This window comes from Zonotrichia albicollis, chromosome 3, assembly GCF_047830755.1.
Source record: "Zonotrichia albicollis isolate bZonAlb1 chromosome 3, bZonAlb1.hap1, whole genome shotgun sequence".
NCBI lineage: Eukaryota > Metazoa > Chordata > Aves > Passeriformes > Passerellidae > Zonotrichia > Zonotrichia albicollis.
The window spans coordinates 4,197,757-4,217,735 of NC_133821.1; the positions used below are offsets into that span (position 1 = coordinate 4,197,757).

Genomic DNA, 19,979 nt, shown 5'->3' on the forward strand with positions numbered 1-19,979 from the left:
TTTTTTTTTTTTTTTTCTTTCCCCAGCGGTTGCGTCAGGGCTGTTGCCTGGAGACAGGCGAGCTATTCCAGTTTGAGCTTTTCAGCGCCGATTTCCTCTCTCTCTCTCTCTCTCTCTCTCTCTTTCATTCATACCACCGAGCCCTGAACCTACCTCCCACCAAGCAATAACCCTGGAGAGACCTGGAAGGGAGGAGGAGCTGCTCAGCCCGGGTCCTAAACACATCCTCCGGCACCCGGGAGAGGGAGGGAGGAACATCCGCGATGCTTTCGAGCAGCGATGCAGCGGTCCAGAGGAGGGCAGGTACCCTCGAGGCGTGCAGGAGATGCCCGAAGGAATCTGTGGCTCTTCCCGACACCAACCTGATGCTGATCGTGTTTCTTACCACGGATATCAGCCCCACAAAGAGTTTGGGGTCTTCTGGCATTCGGGAGAGCTTTGAGATGACGTTTTCCAGGTGCCGAGGGGGATTTTGCAAGGATGCATCAGCATCTCTGGGAAGCCCCAAGGTGGTGCTTCCCTAGCTGGTAACACCCACCCCCAGGCAGGAACCAGCTCAGGAACCAGCCTGTGCCTGAATTTTGTGCTGGGGGAGCTCCTGTTGCTTCCACAGCTGCCCCAGAGAGGCTGGAAACCATTTTAGCTGCTTCTGAGGAGGGATGGAGGGAGGCAATGCCCCAGCTGAGTGGGGTCCAGAATCAAAGTCAGGGGAAAGAGGGGGTTTCCTTCCATTTCTCCTTCTCCTTCCCTTTCTCCCCTTTCCTTTCCCCTTTCCTTTCCTTTCCTTTCCTTTCCTTTCCTTTCCTTTCCTTTCCTTTCCTTTCCTTTCCTTTCCTTTCCTTTCCTTTCCTTTCCTTTCCTTTCCTTTCCTTTCCTTTCCTTTCCTTTCCTTTCCTTTCCTTTCCTTTCCTTTCCTTTCCTTTCCTTTCCTTTCCTCTGCCATCAACCTTCAACCATCCAAGCCCTTTCCCCATTCCCACATTCAGTTTTTTTTTTTGTGAGAGAAACCTCTTCACCACCTTTTTATTCCTTTTTTTCACCCTTCCATTCTCCTGCCTGAGCCTCCCAGCTGCCCCCCGAGGGCAACAGGGAGATTTGCAGCCCATTCCTGAGCTCCAGCATGGAAGGGCTGGGATTTCTCTCCTGCCTTTGAATGCCAGGGGTGCCCCAGACCCCCAAAGGAATTTAGAAGCTCTGCCTGCACAGGGTTTTGAAATCTGGATTGCAGAGAAGGGGGGTGTCCTGGATGCAGCAATGCAGATTCAGAATGAACAGCAGCATTTCCACATTTCTGATGAAAATGCAATTTTTTTTAATTTTTTTTTTTTTTTTTTTTTTTTTTTGCTTTGCCAGCATCCATTTTTTTGTCAGTTTTCAGATCTGCATATGCAAACTCAGCCTGGTGATCAGCTCTCACTGTGCTGCAGGGAGGCACCTGAAGGCTGATGATGATGGAGAGGCACCAAGGGAGATGGAAGAGCTCTTGGCTGCATGTTAAAACTGTCTGATAAAGACTTGCAGGAGCTTTTAGCAGCAAAAGGAATCCCAGAATCCCAAGAGGGGTTGGAAGGGATCACAGTGGGTCAGCTGGTCCAGCCTTCCCATCCCAGGGCACAGGGCTGTGTCCAGATCATTCTGGAATATCCCCATTGAGGAGACTCCACTCCATCTCTGGGCAATCTGTTCAGTCCTCAGTCACTGCACAGGAAAGTTCTTCCTCATGTCCAGGTGGAATTTCCTGGGCATCAATTCCTGCCCATTCCTGTTTTCCTGTTTCTGGGTCCCACAGAGCAGAGCCTGATCCATCAAGCTCGTGGAGGTTCAACATTTTCAGCATCATCTCATCCAAATCAAAACTGAGTCTGCCCATGAACCAAGCAGCACCAGGGATCAGACAGGCACAGGGTGAAACAGCCCCTGGCCTGGTTTTGGTGTGGGATGAGCAATCCCAGGACATGGCTTGGGAATGATCAGGACTGGGGCCCCTTCCTGACAAACAAGTTGGATTCAGCCACCCAGATTTGATGGCCAGGAACTTTGAATCTCAGGGATGTGGCCAGACAGGGTCAGATGGCCTCAGGGCCAGAGCCCAGGTCTAGCAGGGTGAGTTTACAGCAGAGGTGTTGCTCCCAGAGCTGGACGTCTGTCTGTCTGTCTGTCTCCTCACAGGAACAGACCACACACTGTCACCCCGCTCCCTCTTCTGTAAATGTTTATTTTTAATTCGGTTGCGTAATGGATTTCAAACGAGCTGCCATGAGATAGCAGTGAAAGGCTGCAGCCACATCCTTCTGAAGCTAGTCCATGGGTTTGAATGTTTTTTGGCCTGGATTTATCTTGGATAAATTGTGTTCATCCAAAAAACACTGGTGGAGAGCTGCTGAAGGAGAGTGGTTCTCCCACTGGTGATGCTCTAACACCAACCACCTGCAATGGACACCTGAAATTAGGTGTGATCAGTCAAAATAAACTTGTGAAACACCATCACTATCCACACCTGTGGCTCAGTATTTTTTTCTTTTCCTCAGACACAAGGAATCATTTCTGTTGCCCCCAGAGCTCCAGAGACTGCCAGTTCCCACATCATCCCTGGGCACAGAAGCTTTTCCAGAGGACTGCTGAATCCTTGGGAACACACAGATCCAAGCCTCAGGTTTTGCTGGGATGAAGTTTTGCAAAGCCCAAGCTGGAAATTCCTTGCTGTAGTGGTAGTTTGTAGAATCATGAAAGGGTTTGGGTTGGAAGGGATCTTAAAAATCCTCTCTTTCCACCCCCTGCCATGGGCAGGGACACCTTCCACTGTCCCAGGTTGCTCCAAGCCCTGTCCAACCTGGCCTGGGACACTTCCAGGGATGGAGCAGCCAGACTTCTCTGCTGATTTGAACACTACAAACTCTGTAAGGTGCCTTGGAGCTCCCTAAATCTTACCTGGACTTTCTGAGCTGCCTCTTACCACCCAAAATGAGCAGAAATGGCCATTCCTTTATCACAACAGCAGCAGCTCAACTCAGTTTGGATTTGAACCTTCTGCTTCTTTCCCTTTCTGCTGGATTTGGGTGGTTTGTCCCTGCAGGTATTCTGCTAACAGAGCATGGAGGAGCTGGATCTCCTGGCAGGGTTGTGTGGCCATTCTGTGGGACCGCCGCTGGAATCTTGGAGAAGCATTAATGGTTTCTCCTCAGCTGGTCCTCCAATAAATGCTTTTCCCCTAAAGCAAAGTCCCTGTAGAGAAAAGTTCCTGAAGTACTCGAAGGGAACATATAGGGAAGCTGGGACAAGAACATGGAGTGACAGGACAAAGGGGAAGGGGTTCAAACTGTGAGAGAGTGTATTTAGATAAGATATTGGGAAGGTATTGAGATATTGAGGGTGGGGAGGCCCTGGCAGAGGTTGCCCAGAGAAGCTGTGGCTGCCCCTGGATCCCTGGAAGTGTCCAAGGCCAGGCTGGATGGGGCTTGGAGCAACCTGGGAAGGTGGAAGGTGTTCCTGCCCATGGCAGGGGGTGGAACAGGATGGTCTTTAAGGTCCCTTCCAACCAAAACCATTCTGTGATCCTACAGTTCCCTGGAGCTCAGCCTTCCAAGCGTGGGAAGAGGAGGCTGTGGTGCTCCCAGCCATCATCGTCCCATCCTGGCCAGGAGCAGTCTCCATGTTGTCCACAGGGATTGGCACCAGGAATGTCCTCTGGCATGGCTGGAGGATCACCTGGAAGCAAATCAACCTGGAAATGCGGCAGAGGCACCTCCAGAGGGCAGCAGGTCCCCAGGTGATGCTGACACCCCGATGGTGTCCCCAGGGGCTTCAGGGGTCAGCTGTGGTCACCTGGCTGCTCGTCTCTATGGATCTCTGACTGGCACTGGCCTGGGTCAGTCTTCACTGAATCATTGAAGGGTTTGGGTTGGAAGAGACCTCAAAGATCACCTAGTCCCCTTGCCATGTGCAGAGACACCTTCCACTAGATCAGGATCCTTCCTTGGGGTATCTACTTTCTCTATGGGTTTCTCCCAGGTGAGTGAAACATCAAAGAACTAACAAAGGATGATTGTGCCTGAAATCCTATCAAAATAATGGTGGGAATTTTCAGCCCATTTGGTTTTTTTCAAAGGTAAAATTAAATCCATTTGGCAATTCCATAACTAACTTTGTAAGTGTGGGTATTACTGAATTATTTCTCCCTCAACTCAAAAAATCCCCAAGACCTGAAGAACTAGAAATCATTTCCTAATAAAATCAAGACCCTTTCCAAAGATTTTTAACTGATTTGTAATGGCTTTCCATTGATAAACCTACTAACACAATTAATTACAGCAATCCATAAAAATAAAAATAGTTTTAAAAATATCAAGACTGATATATGTTTCTTCCACCTCTCTTCTTTGCTGGAAAAAAGAGATTTCAGTTCTACTTTCACTTAAAATATTTCTTGTAAATTAACTCCAGAAGTGCTAATGAATGAAAATTCCTCTTTCAGTCTCTGTCAACCTCTCTCAACCCAGTAAGGCTTTGTCAGAACCCACAGGACTGGAGGGACCTTTAAAAATGCTGTGATTGCCCTGAACTTGTATCCTAGGCTTTGGGAGGAAGGAAAGGTAAGAAAAGTGCATCTCAGACTCTTGCTTTAAGCTGGGGTGAATGAAGGGTGGAGTCCAAGCTGCAGCTTCTCTCCCTTGTCACCCCAGGATCACTTTCTGCATTAAGAGCTGGGTGGAATTCCCTGGATTTGGAACTGATGGTCAGGGGACACAGTTCTACTTCAGCAACTGGTGGCTTGACAAACAGAATCTGGACAATCTCCTCAACCCAGGACAAATAAAATGAAAGACCAATAATTGGATGCTTATGGGTTTTTTTTCTCTCACTCCAGCTGTTGGGGTTTTTTTTTCTGTTTCCAAATCAAACTGAGTATTTTGGAACCTCAAAATGCGAACAGCACTTGAAATGTGTTTGCTTGTTAGATTCCTCTTCTTTGCTGTTTGTTCAGACTGACAAATGAGCCATAAAATCAAATGTTTGCAACACTCCCAATGTCCAATATTTCAGAGAGATCCATACTTTGGAATTTGCCTCCAGACAACATCCCGTGCAGAAATCCATCAGAAGAAGGGTGTTATCTCAGCCAGTGATGATCCTTGAAACTGCAGGACCAAGAGTGAAGATCCAACCTCTTAAATAATATTTTCATCCCTCATGTCAAAAAAACAAGCTGATAAACTTTGCTCAGCCAGTCTCAGACAGGATCCCTGTTGTCCTGTTTCATGAGGTTCTGTCTAGTTTTCCTTTCTCCTTGTCTCAACAGGCAGGGGTGTCACAGACATATTTTATGGAAAATCCTTTCCTTAGGATTTTTTCTCCTGAGAAGCTGAGAGGCCTCAGGAACAAAATGTAAACATTGATTATCTGCTGCTGTGGAATGCAACAGGTGCATCTGTGATTGGTCTCATGTGGTTGTTTCTAATTAATGGCCAATCACAGTCCAGCTGTTTGGACTGTCTGGTCAGTCACAGCATTTGTTATCATTCTTTTTCTATTCTCAGCCAGCCTTCTGATGAAATCCTTTCTTCTACTCTTTTAGTATACTTTTAATATAATGTATATATTATAAAATAATAAATGAAGCCTTCTGAAACATGGACTCAGATCCTCATCTCTTCCCTCATCCTAGACCCCTGTGAACACGGTCACACAGGGGCTTTATCCAGAATCCAGCAGGATCAGGAGGTGGCATTCAACATCTTTCTGACCTTAAGATGAGTTGGTGGGTCGGGAACTCTGGGGATGAGGGTGGAAATGGGGATGATGGAGCTTCACAGCATTGCATGGTAAAAACAGGAATGACCTGGAGCTTCTGGACCGATTCCAGAGGAGGCCACGGAGATGTTCCAAGGGCTGGAGCCAGGCTGGGAGAGCTGGGGGTGCTCACATGGAGAAGAGAAGGATCCAGGGAGAGCTCAGAGTCCCTTGCAGGGCCTAAAGGGGCTCCAGGAGAGCTGGAGAGGGACTGGGGACAAGGGATGGAGGGACAGGACACAGGGAATGGATTCCCACTGTCAGAGGGCAGGGTTAGGTGGGATATTGGAAAGGAATTCTTGGCTGTGAGGGTGGTGAGGGCCTGGCACAGGATGACCAAAGAAGCTGTGGCTGCTCCTGGATCCCTGGCAGTGTCCAAGGCCAGGTTGGACAGGGCTTGGAGCACCCTGGGGTAGTAGAAGGTGTCCCTGTCCATGGCATGGTGGAACACGATGATCTTTATTTTCCCTTCCCTCCCAAACCATTCTGTGATTCTCTGGTGCTCTCCTTGGGAATGGAAGGCAGTGAAATGCCCCAGAGCGGTGAGGTTTGAGCTGAGTCTCGCCCACAGCAGCTCCAGATGGGCTCTGGGTGCTCAGCACAGGCAGAGCTTTGTGCACTACCACAAACAGTTAATGGCACAAAACAGGGGGAAGGCAGATCTCACCAAATCTCTCACACAAGCAATGGAGAGATACCAGGATGTGCTGTCAGCTGTCTCCTGTGCTCTTCCCCCTGTGCCCTAAATGGCATCAGCTGTCTTGTACTCGCTGAAGAAAGGAGGAAGAACACGGCCTGACTCTTTAGGTGAGACCTGAAGCAGAAACAGAACCTCAAATGGAAAGTGAGTGAGGTTACAGCCCCGTAACCCAGCTGATTACAAAAAAAGAAACTTCTCAGACTCGAACTTGACTGGTGATAAGCTCTCTGAGAGTCAAGTGCAATAAATAACCCCACCCCTTCCATTGGCTCAGGCTGCTCTGAGCTGTGAATGGGCCAATTTACACAACCCCAGGCCCATATTTCTCCTCCCATTTTCACACCAGCTTTATACCCTGAGGCTCCAGGGCTTGACTTTCACATCACCCCAGCCTGAATGAGGGCAGCTCAGGGCCCTGTTTGCAGCAGGACTGCACGTCTTTCAGCCTGAGGAGCCTTTGTGGGTTCCTCTAAGGTAGACCCCGTTCTAATATTAGTAGGGTGTGAGAAGTGTGGTCACACTGCCAGCCCTCCAGTGCTCTAAGTGTAGCAAACCAGCTCCATTTGTCATTCAGCTGTTGGCAACAGGAAACCACCAACAGCAACTCAACACACGACAACAAGAAGAATTAGGGTTTTCTCTTTCTGCATGCTCCAAGGATTGGAACTCATCAGAAGGAGCTGATGGTCCCAAGCCGATGATCTGGAAGGGGTTTTTCGACTTTGGTGGACAGCTAAGATTGAGTGGGATATGATTTAATCTGAACACAGGACTCTCAAGGTAAGTGCAAATGATTTTCCCAGCAGTTTTCCTTCCTTCCTACTGCCTGTTTGTTGTCTGGTGCTCCACTGGGTATATTCCCTTAGGGTATTTAAAGATTTGGCCCAATGATTATTAAAGCCTTTAGGGTGGGATGTCCAATGAGCCCAACTGCTGCTGTGGACCAGGATAGGGGGTGTGTCTGTCTTTTCTTCTGGCAGCTTCCCAGTGCTGGAATTGGGAATGCTCTGAGGTGAGACTGATGCTCCAAGTCAGATGTTCACCCAGTGGGTTCTCTCTCAGGCACAGGTCAACCTTCTTCCTCTTAAAAATAGTGAAAGTAGATGATAGCCAGGAATCAGTGAGTTTCATCCAACTGAATTTCTTGGAAATGAGAGTGACAGGAGAAGGTGAAATCAGGGACTCAGCTCTGAAGTTGAGGGGAGGTGGAAGTTTGGGTACTCAGCTTCCAACACAGCAACGTTTGGGTGCTGCAAACAGTGCGGGGAAGGGTCGAATCTTTAATTCCCTGTTTGTGGAGAGGCATATTTGGGATTTTTGAGAGTTTTTGCTTTCTTCCACCCCACAGATGGTTTAGATGGTCTCACTGGATGCAATATTTTGTTTTTGCCAGCTCCTCCACTGAAGATGGTAAAAACACTGCAAAGTTAATGCTGGTTGTAGACAAAGCTTTTGGCAAAGCTGGAAATCTCCAGCAGAGCTGTAAGAAGAGTGGACTTGCTGCTTTTACCCTGGTCACTTCCCAGAACCTGCACTAAGACTATAACTTTCATTTCTGATTAAAATTTAGGTCAGGCTCAAAATTGCAGAGCTCTAAGTTGAAGCATGGATATTTCAGGATATCTGTTCTTGCTGTGGCACTTTTGGGAGAGAACAGCACTTGCTGTGCTGTGGGGTATTTGCATCTCAGACCTCCTCAGGTGTTTCCTCAGGGCTTTGTGGCCAATGATGCCCCACTGAACGCTCTTCAAAGTGTTTTAGTTACCCCATTCATGATCTGGGGCTATTTCTTGCCTCTCGTGACGGGCTGCTCCGATATTTAATTGATTATGAATATTTAAGAGTGCAAAATCAGGACAATGCCAGCAGTGAGGGTTTTCCTGCTGCATGCAGAGCACATGCACATGGTCCCGGCTCGGGGACGTGCTGGAGATGGAGAAGGCAGATGGAAATGAGGAATAAGAAAAGGAAAGCTGCAGGCCAGCCCGGGCACCCTCATTAATATGCTCAGTCAGTCATTCTGTCAAGGTTAAGTCATTTTTATCAGAAGATTTGGGGGCTGCAGAGCTTCTGGTTTCTCGTTCGTATTCTGCTTTCTTCTCCCAGACCTCCTGCAGCCTTTTCATTGTATTGGTACCCAAAAGTCAGTGAAAAAACCCTTCTGGCCCATTCTTGTTTTGTTCTGCCAATACAGGGCTATTGTGAGGACTGCAAAGTCAAACCCTGCATTTTCTGGTGGAGGAGGAAACACCCAAGGCATATTTAAATGAAAATTTTGCAAAAGTGCAGCTGATTATTCTTCATCTTCTCTTTCAATGAATTCCCGTGTTCAATTTAATCAGCATGGAGTGTTCTGGGATGCTGTTTTCAGATTAGATGGTGTGCTTCCAGCTCCTCATAACTAAACCCACAGTATCCCAAGATGGATATCCCATTCCCTCATAATTTGGGCTGTGTGTCCCTTTCAAACACAGCCATCAGCTCCTTTATATCTGCTTTGTGGCTTTATTCCTGACCCGTATTTCAACCTTTAATTCTCTGTGGCACCTTGATGGGCATATAAGCATCCAAAAATGACCTTGAGGATATTTTCAGAAACAGCCCAGGCTTTTTGTCATCTAAGGCAGATGTAGAAAGGGGGGATTCACATGGATGGATTTCAGAGGGATCACAGGGATGTGCTGAGCAGGACAGGAGCTCCTGGGCCCGCTGTTACTTCATCATTATTTGCCGTCCTTCCTTCCCCTCATTCTTTCCATTCCATCTGTGTTAAAAAAGGAGTTTCCTCACTGCTCCTCCACGGTTCACGAGCCTCTGGAGGCACCCAAGCGTTGCCTCCATGTGGGTGAGGTCCCTTGCAGCCAATCATTTCCTGCAGGGGTTCTATCACAGGCAGAAAAATCTTTCAGGGCACCTGGGGCTAAATCCTGCTGGAATCCTCGCCAGCCCCAAAGTTTCCATCCATGTCTTAATTCCATGTGGTGCAAGTCAGATTTTTTCATTAGGCTGACTCCACATTGCAAGATTAGAAGTAGCTGTGGGGTTAAAAAAGGATGAAATTCCCCCTTGCAGAGGTCTTGGCAAGAAATTACAGCCCCAAGGTCCTGATGCTGCTTATGGAAGGAGCAGTTGCACCACTGGACATCACAAAACAGGCTGTGCAGTGTTACGGTTCTAGCTTAAACATAAATAGGAATGTAAACCAGAATTCCAATATTTCATGCTGGACAAGACATTTGCTTCTCACAGGTCAGCCTGTTTTCCATACCAGGTTTGAATCCATCACAATATCCAACCAAAAATATCTCCCCTACCACCAAAAACCCAGCTCAAACCACAGCAGTTCCTTGTGTTGAAGTAAAAAAAAGGGTTTCAATTATAATTTTTTCTAAGAAAAAGCTGCAATTGAGCAGGAGAACAATGTTCCTGTGGTTTTACAGACCAATTTTGTCTTTGTTAATGCTGGTCAGTTTTAATTTCAAAAATGTTGTGGCCTTGCCTATTCAAACGTAAAAACCCGGTGATAAATGCCTGTAGGAGAGGGACACAGTTGAGCAAAGGTATGGGAAGTTTGAACTGTGTGGAATTACTGCAAGAAATGATGCTGCTTCATTTGCTGGAGACACAGCAAAGAGGGAGGGAATAAACTTGCAGTCCATCATGGAATCATGGAATGGTTTATGTTGGAAAGAAACCTTGAGGGTCAGCTCATTCCAACTCCCTGCCATGGGCAGGGACACCTTCTACCATCCCAGGTTTTTCCAAGCCATGTCCTACCTGGCCTTGGACACTTCCAGGGATGGGACATCCACCATGGGCAGGACGGACAGTTTTGAATCTTTCAGTGAAGGAAATTAGTGATGGTTGTTAGGAAGTCATTTGAAGGCTTTGGGAATTGGAGGGCTGGGATAGACTGATAGGAAGCAATGGGAATTTCCATCACTGAAAACTTTGAAGTACAAGTTAGGGGGTCTCTGAAATTAATGACCTTCATAGTGCCAGTCCTAAATTTCTACCACCCTGTGGAATACACGTGGCTTCTGAACTGAAATGCACTTCTCAAAATCATTCCCCCCTCTTCATTTATTTATGTGCATACTTATAAAATGATTTTCCAAATGTGACCCAACCTCACTGATGATTTCTGCTCCTCTGGAAGTCATGGAATGTGTTGCTGATCAAAAAGCAGCGAGCAGCACCCCTGGGGTCCTGTGTGTCAGGCACGTAGGAGACACAGCAGAAATAATAAACACATGGCTCACAAACGAATTCTTTGCTAGTTAACGAGCAGAGAAGAATGAAAAATTACTCCATGTCCTAGAGGATGTCTGGTCTGCCTCGGTGATGGCAGAATCAGGAATGGTTTTGGTGGATGAAGGTTGGGTGAAAAACTCTTTGTCCCTTGATAAAGGGACCTTACAGCCAAGAGGGAAAAGAGGTGCTTGGCCCCATGCACAGGTCCCCATGGTCCCAATTTACTACAGGGTCATGTTTCCTCATTTATGGAAGGTCTCTCTTCTCCATGAAACCTGGGGTAGGAAAGGAAAACCATAACAAAATTCCTGGTGCAGAGGAACTGCCAGACTTCTTTCACCCCAGACAGGTCCTTGCCTGGCACCTGAGCCTTGGTGGCATCCAGGGTTTTGTGAACAACTTGGCACCATGAAATCTGGGGCAGAACCTTTCAAAATGTGTCTGTGGGAGGTTGATGATTGAGAAGTGGGCTTTGAATAGAGGTTAAATTTGACCTGTGGAAAAATCAAGGCGTCACCTGTAATGTATGATGGAAAGAGGGAGAAGTGATGCCAATCTAAGCAGGCTGAGAAATTGATAAAAAAGCTTTAAACTGACTTTTATCTCAAATTTTTTCCTGGCTGTCTCTTGCATATTTGGCCTTGACCATTTTAGAAGCAGAGGAAGAAGAGCACAGCTGCTTGAGACATTAATGCAGCAGACTTACACAATTATTATTCTTTTTTTTTCCAGTGAAAAGTGCCAATATTAATGGGGTTTGTGTGACAGAACATTTTGAGAGGTGGTGATTTCCCATGGAATGCTTTTTTTTCCCCCTGAAAATTGTGGTGAAAAAGTTGGAAAAAGCATTCTGAAAGTCACTGAGTGGTCTGCCAAGGAATAATAACTGTGAGTGGAAGGGAATTGTGAATGTGGGACTCTGTACAAGCCTGGTCCTAACCAGGTGAGAAGAAATCCTGGTTGTTTTAGTGCAGAACTGCTGGTACCACGCAGAGGATGGGCACTGGCAAACCAAGAAACTTTAGGAAATAAGATTTCTTCCAGCTCTGAGGCAATAAATTCAGGCCAGATCAAATGTGAAGTAACCTGAGAGTGGATCAGCCCCCTCAATTCAGTGCCATAAATAATGACTTTCTGTGACAAACCTGGTTGTGAGGTTTGGCTTTGTTCTGTCACATTTCCGTCTCCTTCGAACATCATAAGGATGTTTGATATTATTTTAATTCTGAAAATTTAGTTAATCTTCTAATTTTGGGTAAAGGCTTAAAAAGTAATGGGTTTCTTCTTTCTTTACGAGCATGAGAAAGGAAATAATATTGAGACAAGGTCTCGGCTGCTGCAAGTAGTCAAGAATAGTCATGTTGTGAGTGTAGGACAGGCTTGGCAGGGAGGACTGGCCTGGGCAGGAGTCACTTTCTCTGTCCAAAAAGGCTTTTCCTCACGGGATCCAGAAAAAATCTCTTTGTGGCAATTACTAGCAGAATATCTCCCAATTGCCATCAAGCAAAACCTGCATTTTCATCCCAATTCTTGAAGATATCCCTGCAAAACCAATGGGATTTAATGGTAGTGAAACAAGAGGGAGCCATCTTCACCCTGCACTCGGGGTGGTGAAGGTGCCTGTGTCTGAGTGTTATCCCAAACACAGGGCTGGGATCAGGGAAAATCCTCTGTTTTTCTTCAAATCAGAGAAAAAGAGATAGCCTGTCTCTTGCAAAGAAAAGATCCAACAGGAGGGCCAGTGAAATCAGGATAGATTTTAAATAAACATAATAAACATACATGGATAAATACAATCCAGGAGCCACCACAGCTCCTGTAGAATGGGGATCACCAGGGGTTTGGATGCAGCCACCAAATTTTTAAGAGGGGGAGGAACCCCAATATTGCCAGTTTTAGTAGTTGAGATGCTGCCTTAGAGTTCAAAAAGCCCTCGGAAAGCTCCGAAAATGAACTCTCAAAATGTAGTCTGGTGGGTTAATTGTAACACCAGCATCTTCCAAGAGCAGCAGGGCACTGTAAATAAGCTTTTCATCTGCTAGAGGAGTGGGAACAGGGAGGTTCTGATGGTAAAGGAGACTACTCATTCCTAAAAGGGAAGAGAAAAACGTGGCCAGCCCATGAAAACAAAGTCTAGAGGAAATGAGCTGCCCATGTGCAGCAGCAGCATGGGGAAGCAGTTCTGGGAACCAGCTGGGAAAGCAGAGGTACCTTTATCCTCTCAGTGGACCCAGTTCAAAGCTGGAGATGTTTCTGCAGCAGAAATCCCAACAGGAATGCCTTTGGTTCAGTGTGAAATGGATAAAATGCTATGGAATGGGCATTGCTGCACAAGGAGAATGTGCAGGGGCCACCATTGCACAAGTCTGGCTGTGAGGTTATCCTGGTGGGCTGTGGGGTTATCCTGGTGGGCTGTGGGGACATCCTGGTGGGCTGTGGGGTCATCTGCAGGGAGGCTTTCCCAGGAATCGCTTCAAACTGACAGAGAGCAGGTTTAGATTGGATATTAGGGAGAAATTCTTTCCTGTGAGGGTGTGGAATCCCTGGCACAGGGTGCCCAGAGGAGCTGTGGCTGCCCCTGGATCCCTGAAAGTGTACAGGGCCAGGTTTGACAGGGCTTGGAGCAGCCTGGGATAGTGGAAGATGTCTCTGCCCATGGCAGGGGGTGGCACTGGATGATCTTTAAGGCCCCTTTCCAACCCAAACTGCTTTGTGATTCTATAATTCCTTGAATTCACACTCGTGTCAGGGCCTGCAAAGACACTGGAGAACATCTGGGGGCTGACGTATGAGAGCAGGGTGGAAGACACCACCAGAAGGACCCTGCTTGGCTGGGTGAGATCCCAGCCTGTGCCTTCAGGTTGGGGGAACAGGGACAGATGGAGCCCATCTGGAGTGGCTGGGAGCTGCAAAGGAGAGACTTTTCCCCTTTTTAGCGCCCTTTTTCACAAACCCTTTCTCAGGGTTCCCCCTCCAGCTGCTTTCAGAGGACATCCCTGGGCTGAGGATGCAAATTTTCTGGGCTTCTGGATTCCAGAAGCTCCATCTCATGGCTATGAGATCCCAGACTGGAGGAAACAGAGGAGGCCCAAGGATGAAGGGATGTGCTCCAGGTGACACACAGACGTCTTAGATACCAGAAAAACCTCCCTGGGATGCAGTAGGGCAAACCACACCACATCCAGTCCTTTTTATTTTGAATTCTTGCTTTAGAGCTGCGGCCATCCCTGGGAGAGCCTGTGCAGCAGGCGGCTGCAGCTGCTGGGTTTCCCCGCTGTCAGCAGCGGGAATGTGTGTCAGAGCAGAGGCAGGTTTCTGTCTGGAGCTGCCACGCTGTCCCCCTGCTCCCAGGATGACTTGGCAGACACTGCAGCACTGCTCTGCCTGTGCTGCACCTCGTGGTAGCTCCTCCTTCCCACCTCAGCGGTGGACGACAGCAGCTTTCTGAAAGAGCAACTTCCCTTTTCACAGGGATAGGAAGTGAAGCTCATTTAGCAAAGAGATGTTGCCCACCAAATGCTGAGGCCCTGTCCTAAAGCTCAGAGCACTCCCCCTAACCTGATACTGCTTTTTTCTTTCCCTGCTCCAAACCTGAGGAGCTCCACCTCCATCCCCTGCCCTTATAGCTGGAGGAGAATTGGGAAGGGAAAATGGGAATTGGCAAGGGGGAAGTCTGGCAAATCTGCAAGGGCTTCCTCATTCCTTTGTCTCTAAGAGCATGCACACCTGGCTGAGGCCTGCTGCGCTGGGTGTCTGTCCTGGTTGTCTTCAGTGTCAGACAGGCTTGGAGGGTGCCAGAGGATGGTGCCAGGCTCTTTTCAGTGGTGCCCAGCCACAGGATGAGCAGAAATGGACATAAAATAAACCACAAGAAGTTCCACCTCAACCATGATGAAATAATTCTTTATGTGGAGGGTGTCAGAGCACTGAAACAGCTGCCCAGGGAGGGCATGGAGTTTCTTCTTTGGAGACATTCAAAAAAAGTAGGAACCCACCTGGTTGTGTTTCTATGTCACCTGTTACAGGTGATCCTGCCTTAGCAAGAGGGTTGGACTGGGTGATCTCCAGAGGCCCCTTCCAATCCCAAACTTTTGTGGGATTCTGGGATTCTGGGGTTCTGGGATTCTGAGATTCTGTGATTATGGGATTATGGGATTCCAGGATTCTGGGATTCTGGGATTTAGAGATTCTGAGATTCTCTGCTGACCCTCCAGGGTGATGGACTCAGTGTGAACCTCCATGGACCTGCAGGCCCCTGTGTATGGCCCAGACAGCCTTGCAGCAACTCCATGGGGTTGTCTTCCTTTGTCAGGAGCACAGCTGCAGAGCCAAGGCTGATTCCCACCCCATGTTTCCAAAGGGGTCACCAGCCACGTGCACCCTGGAGCAGCTCCCCCACCTCACACATCATCGCGTCCTCAGCCACCCTCTTGTTGTCCTTGTGTCCTGTGGCTGGTAAAGGTCTTCTGCCATGACCTTAGCTCAGATCTGCCCCGTGGAGCTTTTCCTCCTGTAAACACCATCACCAGCGTGGGGTGACCTTTAGCTTGTGCATCACTCCCAGCAGATGTTGGCTCGTGTTTGTCCTGCTCAGTGGGGGCAGCTGAAGCGTAAACGATGTGAGGTCATCCCAGCCTCGAGCTGACTGAGACCAAGTGTCATTTTCCCCCCTGCTGCCTCTTACAACACAAAGATGACGCCATGCAATTACCCACAGAGGTGTACATGGTGGTTTTTGAGGGCCTTGTGTTTGCAACAGCTTAAAAAAATACACTGAGAACACCGCAGAGGAGCCAACATTACACATCCACCATGGGAAGCCTCTGTAGAAACAAATTCTGCTTCTTATACAACATTTATCTCCCAGGACAGAGTTTCAGCCTCTCAATTGAACATGCTGAGGCAAAGTGAGAAAGTCACTTCCTCAGAGCCACCCACAAGTCCCTGACCGTGGTCTTAATTCGTTAGACCACGCTGCTATGGTCGAGTAGGTTCATAGAGGGATGGAGCTGGCTGGAACAAGATGTGCTTCACCAGTAAAAGGTCTTTTTTTAGTGACAGAAAGGAAAGATCCTGCAAAGCCAGTTTGTTGGGTTGTTTCCTGAAATTTGGTGGTTTGCATAGTGGAAGTACAATCCATTCACAGTCATTTTCACTGCTTTTAACGACAGCTGTTAATAGCCTGTGGCATTTGCTAGGGTTTGTGTCTGGATTCTCTTTGTGTTTCTCGCCTTCCTCATTGTTATTTTCATTGGCCAGATTGTCTGGGAAGTGCAACTCCCACCCCCTCCCAGGTGATCATTTTTATAAGCAAAATAGAGCAAAGAATCCTTAGGGGGGGAGAAGAGAGTCAGTTCTGACACAAAGACCTGATTAAAAAAAGAAATCCCATTAAAAGCATTTGCAAAAACCAGGCTGCTCCTGCGATCCGGGGGGTGTAAAGCTGTTGGTCTCATGTATGGTGTGGATGTGGTGGAAGCCAGAGGCCTCTGAAAGAAAAATTTGGGAAGGGCCTTCAGCCCCATGGAGCATCTGTCATGGGTCCGGCCAGCGGCTCGCGCGTCCTCGGAGCGCGTCCCCAGGAGCAGCAGCGTGGGAAGCAGGCAAGTCAGGAGCATCCCACCCCCATCCACGTTCCCCTGAGGGTTTTTCTCTGTCTTCATCCACCCTCTCATCCCTCCTTGTCCTATTTTCTCTCCCCACAATCTATGGGTTAAAGAGATGATGGAGGCACTTCCCAGCTCCTGCTGGATCCGGCACTGAGGGATGTTTGCAGGGATGTTGTTCCCTCTGTCTGCTGCAAAAGAGGGGAGGACAAAGAAGTGCCAGGTGTGCACATCCTGGCACTCCCTCCCCCCCATTCTCCCGGGGCCTGGAGGGAAGAGAGGATTTATGTGTGGGGAAGGCCGACAGGAGCTGGACACAGCTGTGATGAGTAGGGAAGTGCTCTGGCATCCCATTGCTATTCCTGACACTCAGCTGGAGGTGTTCGGGTGAGGAATTGGAGATGTTCATCTCATGATGGAGATGAACATCCTTCCCTATAGCCCTTTGCCTCTGCTGAGTCTGGTGGGAGGGAGCATGATTCCCTCTGAGACCTGATCCAAGAGGCTTAATTCCTGAGCACCAGCCTGCCACCAGGTTAATTTCTTTTCCTGGTCCTATAAAATGTTTTCCTCTTCCTAGGAAAAGTCATCCTCTGGGATGTAGGGCCTCCAGGAAGGGCCTTTTCCAGGGCAGGAGTTTGGGTGCCCACACACAAAGGTGTGGAGCCCATCCATCTCCTCATGTTCTCAGGGCTGGGAGGGCCAGGACCTCCCCACATCCTTACAGATCCCTGTGCTGTGGAATGGAGCATCAGGGATTCTGGCCAAGGCACCATGGCTGGTGCCCACTTCCATAGGATTTGGATGTCAGACAGGGGTGGTCTGCAGAGGGGATTTCTCCCTTCTGCGTCCCTGCTCACCCAGGACCCTCCACAATCTGGCTCACACCAACACTGGGCAGAGAGAGGTTTGAGTTGAAATTTGGGTTGAAATTCCAGGCTCTGCAGGAAGCGCTGTTGGACAGTGCAGTTTTGTCATCAAACCTGCCCCACCTGAAGAAGCCCAGAGTGGCTGCAGGTACCCAGAGGGATGTGCCTCATCCTCCATGACCCATCCTCCTTTTTGCCCACTCCCACTGCCCCAGAGTCCTATAGAGACATCCCCAGCAGCCATCCCACCTTGCTGCCTGGGCTGAGCTCATGAGGGAAGCATGAAGGGAGGTGGGATAAGCAGTCTGCTCTCCTGCTTTTCCCCTCTCCAAGACCCTGATCCCTGGCTCTGTTTCCTGGCCCGCAGCCTCCTGCAGCACAGCCGAGCATCCGTCAGTTCCAGCAGGATGCAAAGCTCAATGTAAGCAGCCATTTTTCCTCCAGACAGATGTTTTGATTAGGGAATGACCACTCTGGCAACAGGAGGCTGTTTTTTTCTTCTTCTGGAATGAGCAAGAAGCTTTTATTATCTTCTTCTCTTTATTTTTTTTAATTCCCTGTCAAAAGACTTTCTGCGTCTGCTTAACCTCAAAGTTCTGGAAATCTGTGCTCTCCCACAGCCCCCCAGCCTCACACAGTCTTCTCCCAGAGACTGTCCCAGCTCTTCAAAAAGGCCTGGAACAGATGGATTTTCTGCTTGTTTCGCTTGCCTGGTCCAGGTTCACCTGCAAATCATGGCCTAAGAAAAATGGTAGATTTTGTGCAGATATAAATTGTAATAAAAATGGAAAGCTGGCTTGGATTGTAGACCTAAAATAAGCCGGTGGGCTCCAGTCTCTTTCCTGAAATGTGTACCCCTCACTTAGGGATAAATCACAGGGCCACAGAGCTCCTGGATTTGTTCATCTGCCCTGGGCTGCCAGGGAACAGATATTTCCAAGGCAATTTGGCCACACTGGCTGTGCTCAAGTCTGGGGCCTGGACAGAATTCAGGCCAGGGAGATGGGATGCACTGGAGTGGGGAAGGAGGAGGAAGGGGCCATGAGAAGGAGGCAGCTGCTGCTGCTTTGGGGTTCTTTGGGTGTGTGAGATTTTATGATGGATCAGCACCAACATCAGCACCTCACCTCAGCACCTCCCCTCAGGAGAGCCTGGTTGCTCCTGGGGGTTCCTTACCTTCCCTTCAAGGACCTTTGAGATGGACCAGAGTGTTTGACAGAGTCCTCATTGCACAAATAAAACCTGGTATCCATAAAAGATCAGGACTGGAATGGGGTCTGAACACTGTCAATAGGACATTCCCAGTTCTCCAGTGAGAATGCAACGTGGAAACCCCACATCTGCTTCACTCCCCAGCAAGAACCATGATGCTCTGGGCTCTCCAGCTCTTCATGGGGGCTTCCCGCCGTGCTGGAATTGTGGAATCACAGGATGGTTTTGTTTGGATTGGGAAGGACGTTACAGCCATGGGAAGGGACACCTTCCACTACCCCAGGCTGCTCCAAGACCCATCCACCCTGGCCTTGAACACCTCCAGGGATGGGGCAGCCAGATTTTGGCCATCACATCACAGAGGATGGCTGTAGCCTCCACCTTCTGCCTCTGAGAAAGACCTTGCTCATGGTTTCAGTGCTTGTTATAGCACAGCACATTGGTTCAGAGCTGCCTTCTTACCTCCTCTTAGCAACTAACCTGCAAATTATTTCAAAATATGAGCTAAAAAGGACTTGACTGAAACACACCAGAAGTAGAAAATGGTCACGGTAAAAACTGCTTCAGTAGCAAATCTTCCTTCTTATTTAAGGAGCTGATCCATCAAGATCTTCAGTAATTCTTCAATTTTGTGTCTTGCAAAGCAATCCGAGGGTGCCAGGTCAGGAAATGTTCTGAAGAGCTATTTTATTGAGGGAAAAGAGAATTGAATGCATCTGTGATGGGCTGAGAACTGGAGGAAAATTTTTTTACTGAACTTTTTCACTCCTCGCTGATGCAAAAATGCAAATCTGGAATACTTAAATTATTGCATCTGAAGTGAATTGATTTCAGCAATTCTTTCAGGAGAGGAGAGGACTTACAAACAGAAATCCAGCATTTAAAACCCTTCATAATAGGCTAGATCTGCATTTTGAAAGTAATTTTTTAGGGTTTTTGAACCCATTTCCTTTTAAAAATGTGTTCTTCAAAAAATAGATTTTCATAAGTTTTAAAATGAGTTAAAATATCTGATTTTGCTGAACTGTTGAAACATGTTGTTGCACCCACCACAGAATCTGGATGGAAAGGGGGCTCATTTTGTGATTTCAGTAGGCTTAGGGGTTTTTTTTGGAGCTGCCCTCACAGTGAAACTCTGTTGGCTTACTTAGGTATTAACCTCTTTTTCCATGGCAGTTTCATGGGGTTGAGGCAAATGGTGAGCCAAGACTTCTGCTTTTCTGCTCAATTTGGTCTTGTTTCCTTTCCTACACCCGCCCATGCAATCCCAAGGCTGCCTGTCAGTGTCCTCCACATCCCTCTTGCAGAAGGTGTTGGATTCTCATCAGAAATTACTTTGGATCTCTTCTGCCCTGGCAGAGGAAAGCAGCAAATGGCAGTAGGTGGTGCAGGGCTGCTCACTGTAAAAATGAAATGGGCAAAGATTTGAAGTGACAGAACCCTAGGCAATGGTGTGAAGGTGAGTTCAGGGAGGTTTAGGTTGGATATTAAGGAAAGTTCTTCCCCCAGAAGGTGGTCAGGCCCTGGAACAGCTCCCCAGGGAATGTTCAT

General features: G+C 48.1%; 1 protein-coding gene and 1 long non-coding RNA gene across 6 annotated transcripts in view; both read left to right on the plus strand.

Annotated features, from left to right (window-relative positions):
• Positions 1 to 5: 5 nt before the first annotated feature.
• LOC113460317 (uncharacterized) lies at positions 6 to 5,621 on the plus strand. 4 transcript variants are annotated; one of them, XR_012579332.1, is made up of 3 exons: positions 6 to 4,144; positions 4,472 to 4,589; positions 4,680 to 5,621. It is a non-coding gene; the product is annotated as an uncharacterized LOC113460317 (long non-coding RNA). The 4 variants fall into 4 exon arrangements; XR_012579334.1 differs by having other exon boundaries at positions 6 to 4,008; XR_003382139.2 differs by having other exon boundaries at positions 6 to 2,653; positions 3,561 to 4,589.
• Positions 5,622 to 6,865: 1,244 nt separating this feature from the next.
• BLK (BLK proto-oncogene, Src family tyrosine kinase) overlaps positions 6,866 to 19,979 on the plus strand; it is a 46,714-nt gene continuing 33,600 nt past the window's right edge. The window contains exon 1 of one of the 2 annotated variants that reach the window (XM_074536495.1): positions 6,866 to 7,267. Coding sequence is in view for 1 of the 2 variants with exons in the window: in XM_005495419.4 (XP_005495476.2) it covers positions 16,265 to 16,344 (80 nt within the window). In the remaining variant the exon portion in view is untranslated. Of the gene's footprint in view, positions 7,268 to 16,081; positions 16,345 to 19,979 lie in introns of those variants that run through there. The other variant, XM_005495419.4, reaches the window with a different exon arrangement.